Here is a 25846-nt window from a genome sequence, read left to right on the forward strand (position 1 = left end):
GGGATTTAGCATGTAACCAAGCCGCCAATGCTCTTCCCAGAAAATCCACAGAGAAATACAAGAAAACCTACAGGAAACGTTGAAGGTACACAGTGTATTCCCAGACAGAGTATGGAGGAAAGTAGCAATGAATCTTTTCACTATAAACCTGACAAATCTTTTCATCTTCACAGTTCATTATTCAAATTTTTGGGAAACTAAAGGAATTTGCCAGATACTGTTGAGGCAAAAATGACAGACAAAGCAGACATAGCAAATTAACCTTTGTCTTTGCAGACAACATGAATAAACTTGCATAATTGGCAAAGAAATATTTACTACTTCTGGTCAAAACTCAACATTTCAGTTCTGCAGGAAATTCCAGCACTGTAAAGTCTAAATTTCAAAATGTTCTAGGAAACAAAATAAAATGGGGAAAAAAAAATCTGGAAACCACCTTATCAAAGCACTTTGTTTTATTTTTATGTAATACAGGGGCCTGACAAATCTTTCCTTGGGGAATATTTTATTGCATTTGGGTTCATAAATTGGGGTGGGGGGAGGGCATTTGTCTTAGAGGTCCCTTTTTTTTAGGTAAAGTTAGGTACCATCTCTTTTTTTTAGCCACTCTGGCAGATATCCTGGGTACAGACTGTTCATAATATTCTGGAAGAGGAATCCTGTAGACCCCTAGAACAAGTGAACCCCAAGGTACCCTAGAGTACCTTAAACACCATTTCTTGGAGTCCCAGTTGTACTCTTTAGGCAGAAGTGACAGTTGAAGCAGCAACATACAGATACTTTAAAAGGAATGTTAAAGTGTATATATCACATTCTACTAATAATACTGCAGAAGAAATATACAGCTTTATGCGAAAAAGCAACCACACCTGCATGCAGATTTCTGGCTCAGTTTCCTCACTAGTCAGCAGGTCCTTTGATTTTCAGACACTTCCTTCTAGTGCACACTTCTCTATTCCTTCTTCTTTCATAGCCTCACTTCACAGTTCTGATCTCTTCTCTCTCAAAAACGATAGTTTTGAAGTATGCTTTTAGCTTTCCCTTCTCAAGTAATCCTATGTAACTTCAAGTAGCCAGGTAATCAGTCACTCAGTTACTAGCATGCTTCAGTATATTGGGCCTTCTGGGTCACAGCCAACTCAAACTAGGGCATTGCCATTAGAATACATCAGATAATGCCCTTTCAGTTTCAGCCCTCTGAAATTTCAGTTCAAGATGGAAAGTAAAAGAAAGGGCACTAACCAGATTTACAGGTATTTGACTGACAAAATCTTAAATGATACATGCATAGATCCTCCAAAACACCACTCAGCAGAAGTCAATTTATTATCAATAAAATAAGGAAGATAAAGCTTTAACCTTATTGAAACATTTGATTTTTGTTTCTGAAAAGAAGTGCAACTGAAATCAATACTTGCTCAAAAACTGTTGAATCATTTCCCACAACAGAAAACTGTTTCATTGGAAAGGTCTTGACTGGCTCTAATATTTAGCACATTAAATGACTTCTTAAAATAGTAATAAAAGTCATGCCAATCACAATGCTAAATTGTCTTTTAAACTAAACTGCTCAAACAACCAGTAAAACTATATAGGGAAGACCTATTTTAAATGGTGAAAATTATGAAAAGGCAGTCTTCTTCATATATTAAAGCATATTATTAACTTACTGCTAAAACCTGAAAACCTGTAGCATTCAGAAGCTAAAAAGAAAGGAATCACCAAATAGTCAGTTCATACTATGAACAATATCCAAATACCTTAAAAAGCTTCATAGTTAGAGAGAAAGGCTAGAAAGTAAAATTATTTCCTCTGGACAGATGGACAAATAGCAAAATAAAACAAAAGTTAATGCATGCCTTGAGAAGAAACTGCAAGAGCATGCAGATAGTAGCACTAGTGGTGGATAAGCATGGCATTGGCTTTGCATGCTGACTTAGAGGGGATGCCAAAAACTGACTCTCCACAGATACGTGTGCCACTGTGACAGCAGCATGTGGATAGAGAGACACTACACCACTGTCACTCTCACTCCAACCTTGGTTCTGTATGGGTAGCACTTTGCTTGCCATCAAATTCCACACTGTCATTTGCTGCTGGTGATAGGGAATCACTGGCACAGGCAAGTGGTGGCAATCGGTGGCATGGTCAAGTAGCAGCAAGGGTAAGCAGCAGTGCCAAAAGTACAGGGGCATGAAAGTGTCTGAAGTAGCTGTTGGCCCAACCCTGGCTGCCATGTTTTGGTAAATGCTGACTCAGATCACGAACTTCACTTGTTACACCTTTACATCCCTGTACTGCAAATACAATACATAAGATTTCAATACTGATAGGGATACAAGATACCACCTTCTTAAGACTGACTGACAGGATCTGGACAGTCTTCTGGAAAGCCAGCGGGGAATGGTCCCACAGCTTTAATTGTCCACTAACACAAGTGTTGTGTAAACCCAAGAGGGAAGGCAAACTGTACACCAGCTCCATTTGTTGTAGTAAACACAAAACAAAAAACATAAATTAAAACAAAATTATGTAATAATTTATGCAATCTCACTCCAGGAGTTGACTAAACTAAAAAGGAAATAATAGCATTTACACAAATTACTATATTAGTCAGTGACTAATAACTAGTCCCCAATGACAGTATATTGAAATCCAAAGAAATAGTATAATTTTTTAGATACCATGAGTACTAAATGAAAAAAGAGAACCCAAAGCACAGGTACATGGTCTAGCATGGACTGCAGAACAATAGCCCTTGATAACAACTAAGCAGGTGACAAGTTCCATTGCACACATTCATGAAAGCAGTCTCATATTATTAGCCGCCAGTTTTGCCTTATGTATTTACCTGTTATACAGTATAGATAACTCAGATTATAAACTGGTTAGGGCTAGAATTTTTTAAAGGCATAAATATATAGCACCTAGAACAATAGGGCTCATACTCTCTACTTCGAATTGCACGCATATAATTTTATTTTTCCTATAATTCACCTTAATCCTGCATTGAAGGCCAATTTTTTGGCAGGCATATCATAAATTAGCCCCGTACCTTCCAAGAACCACTTTCATTCCCTTTCCCTACCCTATTTTCTGCTCTGCTTTGATTTTTTCTCACTTCTCTATTTGTCTCTGTGCTCCCTGTCCCCTCCCCAATCTACCATATGCTATATGCAGAGGCTATCAATGCCACTTATGGCATGCGTGCTGCAGGTTGGCCTCCCTGATCAATAGTCTCAAGAAGCAATGGGAACAGCACAGAGTTTCCAGATTAAAGATACAGGAAATATAGATGTACTCATCTCTATTTTTAAACCCCCCAAAATTCACAAGTCACTTTAGAAACATCTATCTACCCTTTTTTCCAACAGACACCAAGTATTGAAAATAAATAAATAAACACTAGAAAATTAGTGGGTAACTGAAAATAGGGAACTTATACAAAAAGTGCATTTTAGCTTCACTTTGTACATTATTTTTTCAAAATACATATTATTATGAATTTAGTGTTTCTCTCTCATTTTCTGATTTTGTGTTCAGATTTGTAACCTTAAAGTTGTATTATTCCAGATTTTTAATTAGACGTGATATAAGACAAAGATATTGCTAATATAAACAACTCTGCTAGAGACATACCAAATAAATATGCTTATACAAGTCTAAGGACAGCAGTTACTGATTAAGCAAGCCTAACTCCATATACCTATATGGTTTGTTTATAAAATGTGTGCAAGTTCAATTCTTAGAGAACAAATACATTTTGTTTCACTCAGTATGTCGCCTTCTTGTCTAGGCAGGAAAAAAATGGAGACCAATGCTGTAATCCTTTCAGAATAAAATGTTTAAATACAAACATGATTGCCATTGTAGACTGTTTAATTTAGAGAGATTGTATTTCAGTTCTGTTTTTGAGAGGCTTGCTGATTTGACCATACCAAGTACTTCAATGCTTATCTTAATTGTTTAGATAAGATTTGTTTAAGTTTGGCAGGTGACAAAATCTTGGGTGTGTGATATAGGAGGGTCAAGAAAAAGATTGGCATATTACCAGATTATGCTTGCTTTAAATCATAAAGTGTAGATAAGTAAACAGTCTCAATGAACCTGTCAGAGGCTGGCCTTCAGAGACATAATTTTAGGTAAGATATTGATTGGTAGGATGCAAGAATTTGAAGAAACCAGGAAAGGATTACCATCATACCCCACCTTGAAGAGGACAGATTTAGGATAGAACACAAGTAACTTGCCTGGTTTCTGCCAAGGGAAAACAAGACTCACTTTAGTAATGGATGTTTTTTATATTTTATTGACAAAACTTTATTTATATAACAGCTTTTTATGGCTTCCTAAACTTGCAGAAATATGGACTAAGGCAAATAATAGCATTTGTCTTTTCAAGCAGACTAGTAAGAATAAATATTTTTAAAACTTTACTAGAAAAGATTTTCCATGGTAGTGGACATATGCAAGACACAGGACAATACTGTACAATGGAAACTTTTTTTTTCATATTATCTCTATACTTGGGGCTTTGTCATTCATGAATTAAATATAGTCAAACTTCTACCACATGTATTTATATACATATTGTTTATATTGAATAAGCTATAGAACAATTCAGCTGAACAAATGAGTTGAGCTACGGAAGATCTATGCAATAGGATTCTACAATTGTTGAACACCAGAAATCAGCACAGGATAGGACTGAGGAAGGATACAAGAGTCCTCAGGCTCACCTTATCCACTTGGGCAAAGCCCTCTCTGACTCTTGTTCAGTTACTTACAACTGGAGGAATTGTAGTAAAGATCTCAAGGGTTATCTAGTTCAACTCCCCAGGCAAAAATGCAAAATTCACTACCCTAAATCCAGCCCAGATAGATAAATTATGCAGCTTCTTGAAAATCTCCAAAGAAATGTGATAATTTTCCTAAACATTTGTGCCATTGTCATACTGTGCTTTTAGTTTGGAAATTTTTCCTTGAATTTTTTTTCCCTGCTTTGATACATTATAGTTCTATTACTCTATCCTAGCCTCTGTGTCAGGAAAGAGCAACATTTCTCCATCTTCTTTATGAAAGCCTATCAAATACATGAGCAATGCTTAATCTCTTTTTTCCCATAACTAGTTCATTTAAACATTCTTTATAAAGCTGGAATTCCAGACTCTTTATGAACGTTGTCACTCACCCTTAGACCCTTGCTGGTTTAATAATACAAAGCACAAAACTAGACCGTTTAGCAGCTGAGGTCTAACTAGTACTGAGTAGACTTGTACTATCACTTTCTGTCTTCCATTCCATTCTGTTAATGCAGCAAAGTTGCTTTTTTCTTAAAACAAAAAAACCCACATTGTTTAATTTGTGAACTATACCCCCTTGCTGAGATTCTTCTCAGTAAGGTTACTATCACAAGCCAGTTCTCTCTTATAGCAAGTTTGTTCATGTGTTTTTTTTTCTTCCATGTGAAACATCTTATAATTGTCTTTGTGTAGTTTTCCAATGTATCCAGTTCCCTTTAAAAATTTAACCCCGTCCTCCAACATATCTAAAACTCCTGCCAGTTCCATGTTGTCTGAAAATTTGATTGATTTATGCATCTACATGATTAATAAAACCGTTAAATACCACTCTAACCAGAACAGATCTCCATTGAACCTGACTTGAGTCATCTTGCAAGTCTGACATCAATCCATTTACAGTTACTCTTTGCTTGTGGCTATTAAACCCAATGTCATTCACCTAATCGACATTTTTCTGGGCTATTTATAAGAATGCAATCTCCAACTGATTGAAAAGAATTACTGAAGTAATTATGTCCATCACATTCCCCTTGTCCAAACAGGTTACTCTGTCAAAGAATGAAATTACTGTGTTTGTTACAATTTGTCCTTAACAAATCCATGTTAGCTGCTAGTGATCTCCCTCATATTCTTCAGATACTCAAATGTCTATTTTATGATCTGCTGTGGTTACTTCTCACTTACTGTAGTCAAGCTGCCCATATACAATTCCATGGGTACTCATCTCCCCTTCCACTTAAAAATAGGCACTATGTTAGCTTTTCTGTAGAACAAGAACAGGGAGACCTCTCGTCTCATCCAAGAGCATATAAGTACCAATGCCACTATCTCTGAGATCACTCCAACCAATTTCTTCTGCATCCATGGAGTGAATTTTGTCATGTCCTGCTGGCTTGACTTCATTCAAGTTTCTGAAAAGCTCCCTGACACATACCTTACTTTCTGGGACCCAAATTCTCTCCCCTTCTTTGGTTATATTTGCATAGGTAGTTGTGTGTGTGTGTGTGTGCGTGCGTGCGTGCGTGCGTGCGCATGCGCAGGTACAGCGAGAGTCATGAGCAGTGGATGCACAATTTCCCCTTCTTTTCAGCTGATATTTATAAAACTTCCCCCTGTTTTTTTTTTACATTTATTGTCAGGTTTATCTGCATTTTTCTTTAGCTTTCTTGATTTTTGTCTCTCCATATTTGTGCTGATTCCTTAATGTATTTTTCATAGCTTCTTTATCCTCAGCATTGGAATATCTTGATGTTCAGCTAGCAATATTACCTAGGATACTTGCCTTCCTTTTGCTTTTAATTGTTTCCTTCTTCCCCCCACAAACATCTTCCTCTTGCAGCCACTTCCCCACCTCCTTACTGTCAGAACCTGCTCTCTCTGAGTAAATGGAAGTGAGAAGTGAACTTGAAAACACTGACCTTGAAATAAACATATGCAAATTCCCCATAGACTTAGTTCATTAGAACTAAGAATTGACACATTTTCCCCTTTTTGAAACTGCTGCAAGTTTTAGCACAGGTTCTCCATAAACATACTTTTATGCAGCACTTTTGCACCTACTTACATATAGTACAAACTCTGTATGTGCATGATATTAGTCCAAAGCCAAAAGACTCATATAAGTTCATTGGGCTAGTCCCAGAGGCAACAGTGTTTCAAGTCATGATGTCACCACAGCTTAGCACTGCTCAGTACGTGTGTGTATGCCAGGTACCCCCTCACAAAAGATACATTGCTAATTAGTACCCAGCCCATCACTGGAACCAGGTGCTCATGTACGAGTCTTGGAATCGTCCAAAAATGCATATGCAAATGAGGTACAGGGCAACCTGGTCTAGCTCCACCTCATGGGTCACACTAATCATATGCAGCAGTCAGAGAGGGGGTAATAGAGGGATTCAGGGTGAAATGTTTTCGACTCCATTTGGTGATGTCTGTCAGACATTTAAGGCAAGTGTAGAAAGAGGAATCATTGGGAATGGTAAAGAAAGGTAGAGCTCAACTACGGGAGTGAAGAGGAATTAAAAATATATGCAATATAGTGGCTCACCATGACTTGACATAAAAGTGTTAGCATTGAGAGGGAATATGCTCAATGGACACTACCATATACTTTATTCAGCTGGGTTGTAATAACCTATCCTTGTGGTAGGTACCCACTAATACGTTTGGGAGTGCAGAGAGGGGGGAATATTATCTTGTATTTGAGTAAATATGGTAAAATACCATTTTTAAACTATACCAGAGAATATTTTGCTTATTTACTCTCCAATGATCTCAAATCTTTTTCATTACCTGATTCATATAATATTTTCAGTAGAATTTTTTTATCCTCTCAAGCAGTCATTATTTACTCTTACTGAATACCACTATGCACTGAACAAATTTTTGTGACAATCTGCCTCCTGAGCTATTACTAACAGACTAGAAGTCAGCAATATATAAGTAATTCAAATATTATTTTCCATATGCTTTATGCAGAGTTATCAAACTTGGGACAAAAAATCCCATGTTGACAATATGTTTCAACTTCTCCAAAGCAGCTGACTCAATAACATGCAATGGTGAATAAAATAAATATAAAAATAAATATAAATATAAATATAAAAAACACAACTTGGTTCAAATTAAGTAAGTTAAAGACTGGTCTTAAAATGCAACAGGTAACAGGGAATTTTTTATCGGCTTCTACAAGAATCTGTTTCTTGCATACTGTTGCACAATACCCTTAGCAACAATCTAAACAGTAATATAAAAACAACTGCTGATGAAGCTGAAATGATCATTTTTTGTAGTAAATAAAGACAGAAGATTTATCCAGAGCTAGGTTTGTTCAAACAATATGTATTTTATTAAATTTAGATGATCAAAGTTATACATCTAGAAACCAATTGAATCTTACATTTACAAGCAGGGGGATGATTACAACTCAGAATACTGATTAGCCGATAGAGATGTTTTCATTCCCTATAAAAGCATTAGCAAAATGGGGCGCTTGTATATTGTGACGATTGTTGTGTATACAAGTGGCAAAAATAACATGTGTGTGGATTACTGGTATCACTCATTACATGTGCACCAATTTTGGGGGTTTTAGACAAGTTTGCATCATTGCATATGTCAGCTCATCCCCCAGCCATGGGAGAGGTGGGCAGGTTCTAGAAAAAAAATGATGAGGCCCCTCGTGGCTTCTGTGTTCAGCAGGTGCCTACTGAAGACAGAAACAGTGAGGGGCTTAATCCTTTCCCCCCACCCCAATGGAGCCTTTCTGCCTTTCCTGTAACCAAGGGGTGATCTACCAGTTGGCTTAGTGGCCCCTGAGCTTCAGGGTGCCCCAGTCCTTCCCTCCATGGCAGCAGTTCCACCCCCCCATGGAGGCCTGGGCATACTATTAGTGGGCCAGGTGCTGCTTCAGCCTACAGGCAGCACCCAGCTCAATCCAACTGTTCCTTGAGCCCATCCACTGGAAGCCCACTTGGCACTGTTCCCTAGGTGGGCTTGGGGAACAGTTGGATTGAGCCAGGTGCTGCCTCCAAGCTGGGGCAGAACTTGTTCCACTAGCAACCGTCCCAGGTGGTCCTTGGGGTACTGCCACCATGGAGGGAAGGCCCAGTGCCCCCTGCAGCTGACCCCCCCCCCAGCTGTGGGCAGGCTCTGGCTCTGACAAAAAAGGATTGGGCCCCTCAGCATAACATCACAGGAAAATTGAAATCATGAGTTCTAATTAAAAACCCACTGTTCTAATTTAGGGGGCATAGAATAAAACCCTGAGAACAAAACCCGGAGAACAAAACCCCCATCATGTGTACAAGCACCCGCTGTTATTAAATTAAACCTAGTATTGGAACTTGTAGCTCAGGATAACAGGGCATTTCAGGTCACTTACTAGGGCTTCAATGTTTAAGCTTTGCTTTATATTCATTCTAAAATTCACACCAGCCAACCCACTTACCTTGTTGTTTACACTGTGGAATAAAAAGGTGGCTAAATGCTATGCTAATGAAGCTTCTTTGTCACTGGATATAGAAACACATATACCTTTTGCTTAGAGGCCCATAAAGCTTGCTTGGTTTGGGTTGACTTTTGCTCTTGACTGCACTGCCTACCTAGAAATTGCAAACCTGAAGAAAGTTTAGAAAATAGCCACAAGAATAATATAATGGCTGAAAAGCCTAGCTTATCATGATTCAGGGGTATAGGTTGTAGCCATGTTGGTCTAAGGACATAGGCAGACAAGGTTCTTTGCATAAATATGATGTCTTTTATTAGACCCACTCAAATAGTTGAAGAAATTCTTCTTTGCAAGGTTTTTGGTACAAAGAAATACCTATGTCATGCTGAGGAAGCGTTTACAATTGGTCTGTGCCCTTCCTGGCTGGAATGAAAATGGATGAACTATTTATTCCATCTAGAAAGAGTACAAACCAACTACAGATAGTTCCTCAGCCTGATGAAGGGTATTTATACCCAAAAGTTGGACAAATTCTTCTTTGCAAGTTATTTGAGTGGGTCAATGAATGACGTCAGATTTAACCAAGAAAACCCTTGTGTCTAGCTTATCACAAGATATTTAAAGATGCTCACTCTATTTAACTTACCCCTGAGGGGACCAGACCTGAATGGGAAAAAGATTTATGGTAGTAGAAGACTGTTTAATTTAGCAGATGGGCATTACAAAGAACTATTGCTTTAGATTGCAGTTAAAATGTTCAAGCTTCTCAAGAGATATGGTATATTTTCCATGCCACTTAAAAGTCCAGTTATGAAACCATGAACCAAGGGATCAATGGCAAAATCCAGTTGACTTCAAGGAGATAGGGGGTCAAGATTTACCCTATAAATCATGATCACACGTCTTTCTAAAATGTATGCTCTAGTTCATCCAGAAGGTAACATTCTGATGACGACATTCCAAATAAGGTTATATGGCTTGCATTCACAAAGTCATGCATGATGAGTAGTATGGTCCCCCCCTTTACTTCAAATTTATGAATTTATGAATTTGCATTGAAGGTGCCTATTGATTCACCTTTTGTCTTCTAAGGGACCAGTCTTGGCTGGTCTAAATAATTTCAGGACATCTTGAAATTTAAAAACCATTTTGTATACCTCTTTGCAGATAAATTGCAAAACAAAAGAGAATGCTAAAAAGAACCACCAGTCCTGAAAGCTATTCATTTTTTACACAAGGTAGTTGGAAATTCTTTTACAAACTGCAAGCTGAAATGCAAATAAGGAATGTAAAAGAAGCTGAAGTTCTCTTTTAGAGAAGAAAAAATAGGAAATTAAATACATTTTTCCTCTTTAAATAAAACTCCATTTCTCAGGTTCTTTCCCCAACTGTTACCAAGTTTGATTTAGCTATTTTAGAACAAAATGTAATATGCAGTTGATATCATTATGTGTGTAAAATTCCTAGACTTCATCATATATCAACATATTAAGCCTTTTAACCAAGAATATTGAAGCTGCTGCTTTAAAGAGCCACAGATGCTTGCAAAGTGATATAATTATCTAGCTATATTTGGCTCATGCCCTATACATGGTAGGATTATGGGAAAATTCAGCAAAAGTCCAAGTTACTAGTCTAAAATGCAATGGTATGAAAAAAATGAGAAAATAATTATATTCTAAGTCCCACTCTTTTGCACGTTAACATATTTTTACAAAGTTAGCATAGCTGATTCAAGGTTCAAGTAGATAAAATCTTAGATTATATTTGACCTGTTGACCTAGAATTATGAGTAAAATAGAGTATTTTCTCCAGAAAGTAATCTGAATGATGTTCAGTAGTACATCTCTCTATATCAATATCATAAGTGTATTCTGATATATTTAGAACATTTATCATAGAATCTTAACAAGAACTGAACCTTGGTTTAATTCAACTCCAGTGGAAATTTATCACTGACATCAAGCAGAGTTGAATTAGGCAGATACTGAGCATTTTTTTTTTAGTATCCATTCTAATTTTAAGATCAATTAAGCATCATTTTTCTTGTAAATTAAGAATTTGAAAATAATAGTACAACAGAACTGGCATGCATTAAATTAATATTACATGTAGAGCTTTGGTACAGGTTACCTGTATAACACCAAAAATCTGTGAAATGTTGTGATATCATAAAATTATAGCATGTTTAGAGCAGTCTCAGGTAATGGCTTTATGTCATTTCAGACCTGCATGACTAATTTGCCACTAGAGGGCTGCTGAGCAGGGTCACAGACAGAAGCCAGGACTCTAATTCCACCCCCGGGTTGGGAGTGGTGAGGCATGTAGCACAGGTGAAGAAACCAGTATGGAGTCCACAGCTTCCCTCCCTGCACAGCTAGCAGAAGCCCAGCCAGAGCAGAGGGTGGGAGGAAGACATCTTGAAAAATTGTTTGAAGTGAGGTGAAGGGGGAATAAAGAGTGAAAAACAATATTTAAAAAAATTGAAGGTTTAAAACATTGCATGCATTTTGGTGAACTGGATAGGAAGTGGGGGGTGTTGAGTTAGTAGCAGCAGGGGTCATGCTGGCTGGGACGCAGAAGCTGACCCAGCCTAGGGGATGGGGGAGGGAAGGAATAGCCAGCACACAAGGCTTAGTATCAACACACTTGCTGCACAGCACGGAACACACTTCAGGGCAGAACTGAGAACCAGCATGGTCGCTGCATGATGCAGAGTACATACAAGAGCAGAACTGAAAAACAGGGTTTGCAGGGCCAGGGAAACGGAGGCACAATGAAGCTTCCCCTGCTATGTGGCCTCCTTTTAATTTAAACACTGCAAAGCATGGAGCTCCCTCCAGGCAGGGAGACCATGTGGCTGTGACAAGCAAGCTTCCCCTGTCCCCTTCCCTCCCCCTTCATACCATCTCCCTTGAATAGAGCCCCAGTGGTTCCATGCTGAGCACAGAGACCCCAGGTAGCAAAACCAAGCAACAGGCCTACGTGGTCTCTCTGCAATTAAGTGCTAAGAAGGCTTTTTTTCAGAATGGAAAGGGGACAGGGGACAAAAGACAACTAGAGATTTGGTGGGTGGAAAGGGGTAGAGTAGTTGGGACCTGTGAATGCTGGAGGAATGAGAAAGTAAGATGGTTTATTTCCCCAAAGCATCCATAAAATACCCTGGAATAAATCCTGGGCAATACCCCAGAACAATATCCTGGGCGAAGCAAATCAAAGATAACCGCAGCTGTAGGAGCAAATATTTGAAAAGTTTTTTGGGTACTTATAGTGGTTTAACATTCCTTAAGTAATGACTGTTCTCATTTTAAATGCCTTGAGGACTTTAAGGTAACCTGTGCCAAAGCCCCCAGAGTGGAAAAGCTTAAATGATACAAATTATTTTAATGATATGACGTGTGTAACAAACAGAAACATAACTAGAAAACTATTCAGAGATTTCTCCATAGGTCATCCAGTCCAACCCCTTATCTGGGGTAGGATCATCTCTAATCAAACCATTCATTGTTTAGTTTTCCTAACAGGTTAGACAGCGGATGCGTAGAGAGTTGGACGAGATGACCTAAGGAGGTCCCTTTCAGCCCTACTTCTCTATGATTCTGTCCTTTGTTAGTTATAAGTTGGTTAAATGTCCTTAAAACTGGAGTGCAATGGCTACCTTTCATTTAAATGAGCTGAAACAAGCCACTAAATTCCTATATTTTGCCTTGTGAACTAACAGGCGTCCCACCCAAAACATGGGTGTATAACAATCCATAATCAAAAACTGAACCAAGGTACTCAAGAGGTTCCATAGAAACTAACATGGCTAATTCACTGGCTTGGAAATTAGACTGGTTTTGGATTGTGTTTATCTGGGTATCTGTAAGAGAAACATGAGCCATTGAGAAAGAAGAGAGAGAAAAAAAACCACTTGACACAGTCCCTAAACAAGCTAAGTGTCTATATTTTTGGACCAAGAGCTGACTCAAGAAGGTGGCAAGAAAGGAAATGACTCTCTTTTCAGATAAACAGGACTCTATATTCTTTGTAAACAAACAGAAGTACATGCCATGCACCTGACATTACCACCATTGAGGAAAACTATTTGCAGGTTCCCCAAATTTTTTATGAACCCTTCAGATGAAACTGAGTCATAAGCTATGTTGAACAATCAAGGCCCAAAGGAAGTAAGATTTTTTTGAAGCTACCAGCTAAATGAGCAACTCTCTCAAAGAATCCGTAGCGTAAACTGGGTGCTTGGAGAAACAAGAGAAATGTTCTGTACCACTGCTATTTGAACTTTGGCTTGCCACACATTCTTATCCTATCATCAGTATATTCCAGAAAGGGTGGGACCCAAGATGCACCTTTGTTGTACTCTGCAGGGAGCAATAAAGACCACTACTGCCACCTGCTGGAAACATGCAATTTTCTCTGTTAGACCAGTCAGAAAGCAATTTTCATTCATTCAGATGATTTTAAGCTTGTCCTAGTCAGCTTTGAGGTCTTGCCCATCAGATGGGTAGCACCCAGGGTGCAGTAATTTCCTCCCTTCATCCCCACCTCCCTTCTTGCCACCGAAAGGGTAGGAACAGACATTCAAAAAGCCTGAGCCTGAATGGATTCAATCTTTGCAGGTTAATCTGACCTGGCTAGGCTAAATCGGTTTGTAACCCAGACAAACATCCCAGAAATGCAGAGACATGCCTGCAGTGGCTCAGGCTAGAAGTTGGGGGGGGGGGGGCACTAAAACAGCCCTCCCTTCCCTTCCACAGAGCAGAGCTGAGAGGTCATGGCTAGGTCTGGGCAGAAAGCTCTGATTTCCACGCCCCCCTGCCCCTGCCCAGCAGGAATGTTATCACCCTTAAATCAGTGTTTATCAACTCATTAAGAAAACAAAGCCTCTCTCCATTAATTAACTGAGCTCTTCTTAAACAGCTCTTCCAAGGAAGGACATTAAGCTACCTGCTGATTGGCCAGAAAGCCAATCTACCTCTGTCCTCTCCCACAACATGGACCTTAACCAGCATGTGGTCTTCTAGCTAATGCTGAGGTGTCTGCATAAGGTAAAGGGGAGTGGGGAATAATCCCTGCTTAGCAAGGAGAAGCCAGGCAGATGCTCTGTGCCTGCAAGTCTGTGCCGACCCCAGCCAGAGAGCAGAGGAGTGGGACCTGCCCTGCAGTGGAGCAGAGAGCCCCACCCAGCCCAGAGAGCATGCCGGGATGCTGGAGGTCTCTGGTTTATCTTAAACAAGCAAGAAGTCTGGAACAGACGTTGCATAAACCAGTTTGAGCCAAATCAGTTAAGTCTGATACTACATTCAACCAGGTTTATCTCAAACAGGCTTCAGCCATTTTCAAACTGGTTTATGTGCACTGTTACAGGTTTAAATCAGTTTCTGATCACTTAAACCAACTTATGTGTAATGTTCGTCCCTAGCCAAAGGGACATGTTTAATAGGAAACAGTATCAGGCTCACATCCAACACTTAGCAAATAGTTGTGCAAGAATCCTGAAGGATGTTCATCTGGCTCATGCCTCTCTCAATTAGTGCAGGAGGCATTCCTGACTTATAGAAGCAACTATTTATTTACATGGAACAATTCTTGTAATTTCTTGCCAGATCACCCTTCCAAGCTAAATGATACGGTAACAAAATAAAGAACGCTTAAGTATAGCCATCCAGTAGGAAACAACACACTTAACAAAAAGATGGCTATTCCACTATATACTATTCCCTAAGCTAGTAATATTACTCTAGTGCTATCTCTAGCTTTTGCACATATCACCTTTCTTTCATTCAAAATCTCACAATAATCAAAAAAGTCCATTTAATCATTTCTTCGTCTAAGACCAGTGCTCATCAGTCTTATTGCTCCATTCTGCAACCCACCTCACAGAAAAAAAAAGGGAAAAAAAAGGATTCCCTTCCTCTGTAACACTAGGGATAGAAGTTACACATAAACTGGTTTAAGTCATCAGAAACTGGTTTAAACATGCAACAAAACAGAAGTTCAGTGCACATAAACCAGTTTCAAAATGGCTGAAACTGATTTAATATAAACTTGGTTGGATGTAGTATCAGACGTAAACGATTTGGGTCAAACCAGTTTATGAAACTTCCGTCCCAGGCCCCTTCCTCATTCAAGTTAAATACCCCATTCCTCCAGCACCCCAGCATTCCAGCCCTGAGATGAGCTGTGTTGTCTGTTCCAGCAGAGAATGGTTGGGGGCAGAGGAGGTGTGGGTGTGGGAGGGGGGGAAAGAAGCAGGGAAAACCCCTCCCCCCAAGAAAAGCCCTAGCTGGGGTCTGGGGCCAGGGAGAGGGGTTAAACTTCACTTCTCCTGAGTACAGAGCTGTCCTGTCCTGCTAAAAACTTACTACTGGCTGTGACTCTGGACTACAAATCCCAGAGGCACCTGGAAGCAGGAAGAGGAAGTGATGAGCAACTGTGCAATGTTCTGCTGCTGTAATTCTGGACTGCAAGTCCTAGAGACCTCAGGGGCAGCAGGAAGAGGAAGCAAACACACAGCCCATATTGGCTGCATGCTCTAGCACCCCCAGCCTCTGGCCTCAGCCACTGTAGTTATGTGGTTGCATTTCCTCAATCAAAAGTGAATGTCTGTCTAGTTGTTTCTCAGCTTAATCTCTACATTTTAGGCTAACCTGCAAAGATTGAATCAATTCAGCGTCAGGCTTTTTGACTGTCTGTACTAGGCATAAGAGTCTATCAGAAGAACTGTAAGGGCAATAGTAAGACTCCCTCTACAGTACAACATACCTAAAATAATATAAATTATCCTCTCATTGTACAGCTACATATGTGATCTTCTTAATTGTCTCTGAAAAATGAGACCTTTTTAAACTGTATTTCTTAACTTTGAGCTGTCTTGTTTTCTGAGTACTTGAAGATTTAAAGTACTTCAAACTTCTATCTTTGTCATCCATCTTTAAAGATGAAAAATAAAATGATTTTAGAAGGCCTCTTATATGCACTTCAAATACTGTAGTTATCACACTTTTATTTAGCCTCACCACTCTCCTGAAGTAGTGAAGTTATCACAATCCCATTTCACAGGGACATGCAGAATCTAAAATAATTTGTCCATGGTCACACAGGAAGTTTGCAGAATAGAGAGAAAAATGAACTTGACAGTTCCACAGTCTATGTTAACACTACAAAAAGTTCTTCTTTACTCAGTAACCTGTATGTCCCAAGCAAAACACCAGTTGGTGACTTTTTTCATATTGCTGTCATTGTTTTCAAATGAATGAGGAACCAAATCACAATTTTCACTGTGTCATGAGTGGTGTAAGATAAAGAGAATCTGTCTCAGTACACATATGAAAGCTCAAAGACCAGCTACAATGATCCTATTCAGCTACTCTTTTTTGAACAGAAAATCACATCTATGTTAAAAAAAATGTAGTGGCTTCCATTGCTTTTCAGTTGTATATTGCTCTTATGAATTGTTATGTTAAATATCTTTATGCCTTGATCCCCCTAGGTTTTATGAAAATGGAAACGTATTCGTGCAACTACTGATAGATCTCATTTGATAGACGATTGTTAGCTTAAGCAATCTACAGATTTGGTACACATCCATCAATAATGGGATGTTTCTAATACGGAGACAAGACCAGAAAGTCTGCCTTATTCTATAACATCATGATACCGATGATATTAGAAAATTTTTATGTCATATTTGATTATTTCCTAATACTGAGTCTTCTGACTACTTTATGGTAAACAAATGCGAACTAGACACATTAATTTGTTAGCCTCTGTTTGGGGAGTGAAACTGTCCCCCACCTTTTTCTTTGATAATACTATATTTCTGGATTTAAAAAAAATACTATTTTAGCTGAAATAGAAAGTGGAAAAAGGCTCTATTGTAGTCTCAGTGCTTTCAATTCATATAAAACCTCCCTGTAAAATTACACTCATATGTCCAAAAAAATCCCTTTAATGAATACAAAATATCAAATATGGCAGTGATTATTCTGTCTACTGATTGGAGTATTATGAAAAACAATGTTTCTCATTATTTAAAAACTTAATTTATTCCAAATATATTACAAATGTATGATTTTAGTGGTTTCATATTCCTTGCCATCTTTGAGACGGTCATTACTAATCTCCGTGTCAAAATTCAGATTGGAAAGTGACATGAAGACTGGCATGTCTAATTATCTTGGAGATGGTGAGGACCAGAAATAACCACAATTAAGTGGCCGTATAGTGTGCTCCATGTGGTCTACATGAAATGTTTAAGAAAGCCTGCATGCCGAAGGAAAATGTATTCCATTTTCATCAACTTTGCATCAGTCCCCAAAACAAGGGGTAATGCCAAGGGAATCAATACTCAAAAAATTATTTGGCTGAATAGCATCTATCCCAGATAAGCTTTTATGTCCTTCACCCACACTTGAAAATGCCCAGCTCCTTATTGTAAATTTTTCTATTGTCCTCTCAAGAGCATCACAGAAGTATAGGGGCTATGTACAAGCATTGAATTATTCAATTTCTAGCGGTGGGAAATTTCCAATAAAAATGGTTTTGGGAGAGGGAACAGTACAGGCATTCGCTCTGCAATCATTCCCTCTGCCTTAATTCTCACATCTTCCCAACACCAATGATGATAGTTGGGGGAAATGTAACCTGCTCAAGTACTCCAATTCCCAGGGGGATTAGAGAAAAACCATCTGCCTGTTTCTCATTCTAGAATCCCTAGAGCAAGAAGCTGGGAGCTGAGTGGACTGAGCACTGGAGCAAAGCCTCCTGTCTACTTCTCACACAGGGGACTCCCATGTGTAAGGAACTGGCACAGAAAAGCTAGTGGCTGCTTCTCCCCTCTGAGTATAGCATCACCCCACATATAAAAGACATCTTTTCAATAGAAAATGGCGCAGCTATGCTACAAGCTTTTGCACCCAGGAAGGTAGGAATGTGAACTCCCAGTACAACCTGTGTTGGAGCTTCTCAGGACAAAAGACTAGATTACCACATAATGAAATAAACTCCTATTAGCATGTAGGAAGGAGAGGAGTAGACATCTAAAAATAAATTAAGGATCTTTTTCAAAGAGAGATGACCACGGTAGTTCCTTAAAATTAATAGTGTTCATTAGGGGTGTGTGAAGTGGGCCCCATTTGATTCAGATTTGGCCCAAATCAGGGACAAAGATTTAATTGGTTGATTCATATCACTGTCCCCAATTCGATTTGGCTGAATCCGAGTGTGATTTGGAAAATCAGCGACTTGAACATGGAGATAGCTTTAAAAGCTTTTTCTACATGCCTTGAGGTAGTAGATGTGGCTCATGATCACTGAGATTCTGGGGCACATGGAGCACCACACAGGAGTGTGAGGGGGGGAGGGCCTCCATGTACCCAGCGGTGAACCCAGAAGTGTACCAGAAGTACATCCAATCCACTTCTGGGTCTGTCAGGGAGTGCATTGCCCCACCCCTCCATGCCTCCCTGGCTTGGTGATCAGCCATAGGGGGACCCTAGGTGCCCCCCCCAGACCCAGGAGGCACCAGTCACTGAGCTGGGGGGAGTCCCCCCACACACTGCCCAGTGGACCCGGAAATGGATCAGAAGTGCTCTGGTCGGCTTTAGGGTCTGCTGCTGAGCATCCTGGGGAGCCCGCTGCACTCCTGTGGGCCACTCTATGCACCCCAGCATCACAGCACTCATGAGCTACCTAGAGGTATGTAGAAAAAATATTTAAAGCTGTCTCTATGTCCAAATCTCCTAAACTTTCTAAATTGATTTGGAGGGTTCCAATTTGATTCGGAGAGGTTAAAGGGTCCTCTGATTCAGTTTGGATTCAGAGATTCAGCTGCTGTATCAGGCCAACTCAAATCAGGGACTGAAGCTTTCAACAGCCCTAGTATTCATGTCCAGATATGTATTTACAAAAGTCAGGAGGCTTTTACCCCATTACAAAAAGAATGGTGGACACAGATATGGATAACAACTGAAATGGAAAAGACATACAAATCAAAAGACAAAAAGTGAACTCATTATATTTTCCAGACTTCTATTCTCAACCCTTACAGGAGAAATTTAGTTAATCTGCGTTTGGTCAAAAGATTCATTTCCATGCTGAAAAATAGAAATAATCTGTATACATTTTAACTGGGGAGAAAATTTGATACTCATTAGCATAAAATTTAATAGTCACAAAAAATTTAGCTCTTTCTAGCGATGTACTTTCTCCTCTTTCATTTATTTCTCTTTTTCACACACCAGCCCAGCCCAGCTTTTCTTATGGTTTCTCTAATTATGAATATTAATAAAAAGTAACGATCATTAATCATTCCTTATCTAGACAAGACCAATTAATGCTTCACTTGCATATGCTGTAGACCTAGATCCAGTGGCTGGAAAGTAAAGCTAGAACAATTTAAACTAGCAGTAGTTTGCTATTTTTAATTTTTCACCGTGAGGGCAATTAACCACTGAAACTTTTTGCTGGTTGAAAGTGCCTACCACTGAAACCATACCTTGCTTAAAATGTGCTTGTCAGCCAAAAACCTTAAACATACTTGTACATTTAAAAAAATTATACCTAATTTAACAGACCTACTCCTGAATCCATTTCAGAACCGTGCTGGATTTGAATATTTTAAATCTGTCATTTTTAACAATGATATGCATTTTTTCACCTGTTTTGTACTTTATTATACTGACACATCATGCAATCTTATCTTTTCATCCTTTCACACAATTTCCTTATCCTTTCAGTTCTATTATCAAAAAATATATTAAATAAAAGAAAATGAGCAATGAAAGGCACATTATATTCAGTCAAAGAATAGATCTTTTAGTTTTCTATTCAAATGTTGGGCTTGGTCATACATTGCACTTCATATTTGGGCCTTTGTAGGTTAAATGAGTTCCCTTCTTCTGCCTTCTTCTTACATACACTCTAATGTTTGCTCACCCCCAGAGGTACATAGACACACTCTGATCTAAAAGAAAGACCAAGCATAGCAACAGTAAAAAAAGTATATATTAGCATGAAATACTTCAATTGAATTTACTTAAGGAAACCATTGATCAATATGAATTTGCAAAAAACCCCCAAAGCAACTACTCTATTTTAAATACTACGCTCTCAACTGATCAATAATGCAGTAAGCCATAATATTGTATATAGCTGATTGGAAAATAAGAGCTCCCTAGCAAAAAGAAACCTATTTTTAATACAAGGAAACCAAAAATAATGAAGATATATGAAAAAATTATTCAGTTTTCTTATGAAAAATATTTTTTGTTGGAAAAAAAGCACATTTTTATTAAAATGTCTTTAATTAAAAAAAAAAAAATCAATCAAAAATATTTTATCATAACTGTTTCTATATGGTCCTTTTAATGGAACCTTTATCTTTCACTACCAAAATACTTACTTGAATTTGTACTAAAACTCTTTGTAAGATACTTTGCATTTCTCAAGTTTTAGATCCCCCACATGCATCTTAAAATAAACATCCTTCATTTAGAAAAGAAAAATCTCTTTTAAAGGAAAATGCAAGGTAAGTGCTCAATTCACCTTACTCAAGCTTCAACTGCTTCCTGAAGATGAGCAAAAGCATAATTCTAGTTGGAATGAATACTGGCCAAGATGAGTGGAGGATATTAGTGGTAAGGAAGCTTGTGAGGGTAGGGGGAAAGTAATCAAAATGACTGAATAAAGTGTTTTTGGGTAATTGATTGACCATTGTAATGAATGGGCATCAGTACAAGCAAGCATAAAACCAGAGAAACCATGAGAAGAGAACTTCTTTTTATACTGTAGCAACTAATAACATAAAAATGACACTGGGATTACTGAGAACAACATTTTTTTAAATCCTAACCTAGATGGGATAAAGTATTTGGAAGATCTGTTAGCCATTAGAATCACAAGTAGAATATATATAGACTTTAAAGCACTATTGGAAAAGATCCATTAGGGTTCAGTAAAAATGTTCGGCTTATTAAAAGAACTTCTTCCACATTGTAAAAATATTTAAACAGCAACCAGGATTTGGGCAAGTGTCTGACTGAATTCCGTTCAAAGCGAGAAGCAGACTAAGCCAACTTCATTAGCTGCAATTCATGTACTCCTCCCCCATTCCCCCTGCCCCGCTTCCGTCAACCTAATACACACGGTATTGATGATGCAAACTTCCATAAAGTGCCAGCTGATCGCAAACTTATGAAATGGTAGCTGGCTCCAAATATTCAAGAGAGCAAAGGTTACAGAAACATCATGAATTATTCAAATTCCAAGTTTCCAAAATAATCTACCTGTCATCTAGGATTAAGATTTGTTGGAAGAGAATGTTTCACCATGTTCTGCATTTTCAAAAAGCCACAAAACTGATAAGTATAAAGTTTGCACCAGTTTCAAGGCATTCTAAAAAGTCTTATGAAAACACATTATAAACTATAATCAAATTATTCAACCTAATTCATGGTTATTCCACATGCTTTCCCATAAATTCTTGAAAATATTTGATATTTGATTCATCTACAGGAAAAATTAAATGGTATCACATAAAAGACAAAAAAGGAGCCCTTATACAGCATATAAGCAAAAACTTACCTTTATTAATGTCTTATGCAAATGGTCACTTTTAAGTCTTTACAACCACATCTACAATTAACATTGCAGCTGCATTTTCCGCACGTAATGACTATGACATAACCCAATAACAAGAAAATTGCCAGATATCATAAGCTGTTGTTGGTGACAATTCTTTTACTCCAACTATCAAATTCAAGATAAATGATGTGCAAGATAAGTAAGCCTAAATACGTTTTTTCTTGAAATCTGCAGAAGGAAATCAAGCAGGAGGGAGCTACAAACTCTTATGTGGGGCACCAGGGAGATGTATGAGCATTAATATTAAATTCCTTATTTACTGGGTTGTCATTAAGGCCTGAAATTCAGAAGTGTTTAGAGCTTATGCATATCTATTAATTTATTTTAATTACAATATCCTGCCCCCTCCTCCAGCATTTTCTCTCTTGTAATAGGCATACTTTAAAAGTTAGCAAAAAGGAGGGTGTTTGTGCCTGAAAGCTTGTAAAGAACATTTTTCCAACTATGTAGTTGGTCTAATAAAAGATATCACATCTACCCAAAGAAACTTGCCTGCCTAACCCCCCCCCGCAGCACTTGGACAACTAAGTCCAAGGCAAACTGAGGCATTAGTAGAAAGTGAGGGTAGTCTTGGACATACAGTTAAAAATCGTATTCACCGATAGCCTGATTATTTTGGTGCAGTGTCTACAATCAGAAACTTCAGCACTCTCTCAAGCAGAGAGAGGGAGGGAGGGAGGAACTCTAGACAAGGGAGGTAATAGTGAGTGGGGAATGTCCTGTCAGCCAAACCTGAGAAAAAGTCACTAGTAACTTATTTAACCGGGCTACAGACACCACAGGAGTCTTGAGCAGGGGAAAGTCTGAGGACTCCCAATTCCTTTGTGGGGGAGGCCATATCTCTCAGTCCCTGGGAATGGTTTCAGGACCTCCCCATCCTTCCCTAGGTGCTAGATTAGAGAAGCTGTATTCATCTCCTATTTTCCTCTTTCTACTCGCCTTGCTTTTGCCACCTCTCACCTCACAGTCCAAGATCCTCAGGCTACAACTACACAGGTGCCCTAGGTCCTCTCCAGGCTGTTTCAATAGAACAGACCCCCCACCACCACACACACACACATACATTCCTGCATTGCATATACTAAACCTAGAAACAAAGTCACTTCACTGTTACATGTATGGGTTTAGTGGGCACAAAGTAGGAGAAGTGGGTGAAGAACTCACCAGGAAAACCTAGGCAAAAATGTAGACAAAGGCCCAAAGTGCACAATTAGCACAAAGCTTTTTAATACCACTCCCTTCAGAGGCTCTGATGGTGGTCTGATGAGATACAGAAGTTGGACACTGATATAATAACTCTGAGGGTTAAATTCAGGCCCAGAAGTCAATGTGGGGTTTTCTCTTGCCATCAATGGATCCCAAATTTCACCCCGGTACCTCTTTACCAGCTGCTTGAATGCATCAGTCTTGTACTGGGGTAACCCAGCTGAGATCATAGTGAGTCAAAGTGTCTGAGAGTGAAGTATTACCCCTCATTTCCTCCTTCAACTCACTGATTGTCCTGTGATTCAGACATTCAGTTGGGGGTCAAGTGACATCAGACAGGAGTCTTCAGAAAGGGCTGGCAGATTCATAGCACTCAGAAAGTCATCTCCTAGTCACAGATAAATACCTGTGACTTTAGGATTCACTCTGTTAATGTTTTCAAAAACTTGTCAGCCTAATCCTACAAGTTATAATCTCATTTAACAAAAGAAAAAGAACCCAACTATGAGACTCTCATAGTTATTTGATACCAAGAGCTGGAGCTTAAAGAAAAACAATAAATCATGAGAGTCACAATAAAAATCAGAGTTGACAACACTACTCAATCTGTGCCACTTTATCATTGCAATTCTCTTAGGCCAAAGCAAAAGTTATTTACAGGACAGGTTTCCCAGGGTCTAACAAAAGAGAAGATAGTAGGGACCACTTATCGGCCCAGTAATCAGGCAGCTGGCCCTGAAGAAGTCCAGGGGTGGAGGAGAAGTATAACCGAAACACTTTCCTCCAGAATATTACCCCTGGCCATACAACAGCAACATATATGGTCTGCAAAAAGAGGGAGTGTATTTGTCTACACAGAAGCATGCATACTAGGTATCTGGAAAGGAAGTGGTCAGATATCTGAGGAAATGATGGGTCAAATTAGTGAGGGAGTTGGTTGTTTTCTTTTTTAAAAAAGGCCCTGGAACAGGAGGCATGTGGCTGCAGCACACCATACTGACATGACAGTCCATGCTGTTTTCCTGCTCTTGCCACCTAAAACTTAACAATAAAAAACAGATTCTTCAAATCATTTTCCGGCAATAGAATAGCGTTGCTTCTAATTCACAATTTTTCATTAGGCTTTAGACAGCAAACTAATAAGCACAATAGACAGTGAGTGCTTCAGCAAAGATTTTTGGTTTTAATCTAACAGCTATTGAAAGGAACTATATAGGACAGTGTGCAACTTTTACAGATGATCATATGTGCTTAATATCCTAATAGGATCAAGGTTAAGCATATATTGTTTGACCCTTTCAACTACTGACATCCTTGCCATGTTATTGTTAGTATTGCATGTTAAGCAAGCAAATTTTCAATGAACTTGTGTTGGCTTTACCACAGACACAGATGTTAGGCGGACTCCTTTGTTCATAAGGTTCTCATTATTAACTCAAACCAAGCTGAATATTTGACTGAAGGAAAGGACCATATCATTGTTTTCAGATTTCACTCTATGACTTAACTGAACTACATCTGCCAGCTTTAGAAATACCAAGTACTTCTTGGCGCCAGTACTGGCGCCTCACTCTATGACTACCATCCTAAATGCTTCAGCTTGAGGAAGTCTAGTAACCATCAAAACAATTTAATAAAAACTTAAATCGTGATTAAGGGTTACTCACTGGCTGACAGAACACACTAAAATTTGTTCTATTTATGAATTATTCCACAAAATAAATCTCAGCACAGCAAATGGAATTCATGTCTGTAAATACATAGGCTAGAAAGCTAGCAAGATTTTTTCATGATTTATGTAGTCTGTGTTATACTCAAAACCATATTTATTTAATAGGTAGCCTGGAACTTTACAGGCTAATTCAGTGTGCTTCATATCTATCCAAAGCCTCTAGGAAGCATAAGAGACACTGAATAGAACTCCATTTTCCACCTTTTTTACACTGCTATCTTTGTATAAATATGACAATTACATCTCTCTAAAAGATTTCTCTTTATAAAACCAAGGCAAAATAAATTCAAAGCATACATGTATTATTTTAATGACAAACCCAGGAACTATTTTAGATAGCAAAAAGTACAATGCAAATCATAATTAACACTTTCAGATGTCTAGTTTGCCAGTGATGCTATTTATGTAAAAGTATGCATCAAAAACATCAATATTTTCTCATGCAACAGGCTGGAGACAAAGCCTCCAGATTTCTCATATCTGAAGAAATTGATTCTGAGCCCTATTGTGGTTGTAACTGCTTAAGGAAAAAGTCACATTCAATTGGCCCATCTCTCTTGGGTCATCCAATGGAAATATATATACTGACACACATTACTTTCTAAGATTTAGGCAGAAATATATAGTATATGACTTACCATGTTGTATGTCTTTCATATCTAAATGAAGACTGGACATTAATATTCCCACCGCCTGTGATCTTTTGTTACTTAACAACTTGACAACCTGCCCAAGGGAAAAAACAAACAAACATTTATTGCCTTTCACTCAGGTGCTGGAATTTATTAACTATTTTGTACTACTAATTACAAATTCAAGAAACGTCAAATACTATGTACCATATTTGTCTAAGCCTTAAAAAAACCCCTAATAATTACCTGTTATTCAGGATGTTTAAATGTGCCTCTGCTGCAAAAGCTATTACAAGTACAGCTAGCCAAATAGTCTGGGTAAAATCCTAGCCCCAGTGAAGCCACTGGAAAAATTCTCATTGACTTCACCCTCCAT

General features: G+C 38.6%; 1 protein-coding gene across 1 annotated transcript in view; it reads right to left on the reverse strand.

The window, feature by feature from the left end:
* Nucleotides 1–25846, reverse strand: part of FMN2 (formin 2) — a 251351-nt gene that overhangs the window by 106378 nt on the left and 119127 nt on the right. The window contains 1 exon segment of the mRNA XM_019549808.1: nt 25477–25564. Within this exon segment, the coding sequence (XP_019405353.1) occupies nt 25477–25564 (88 nt within the window).

This window comes from Crocodylus porosus, unplaced genomic scaffold, assembly GCF_001723895.1.
Source record: "Crocodylus porosus isolate Cpor-Errol unplaced genomic scaffold, CroPor_comp1, whole genome shotgun sequence".
In the NCBI taxonomy this organism is placed as follows: Eukaryota; Metazoa; Chordata; order Crocodylia; family Crocodylidae; genus Crocodylus; species Crocodylus porosus.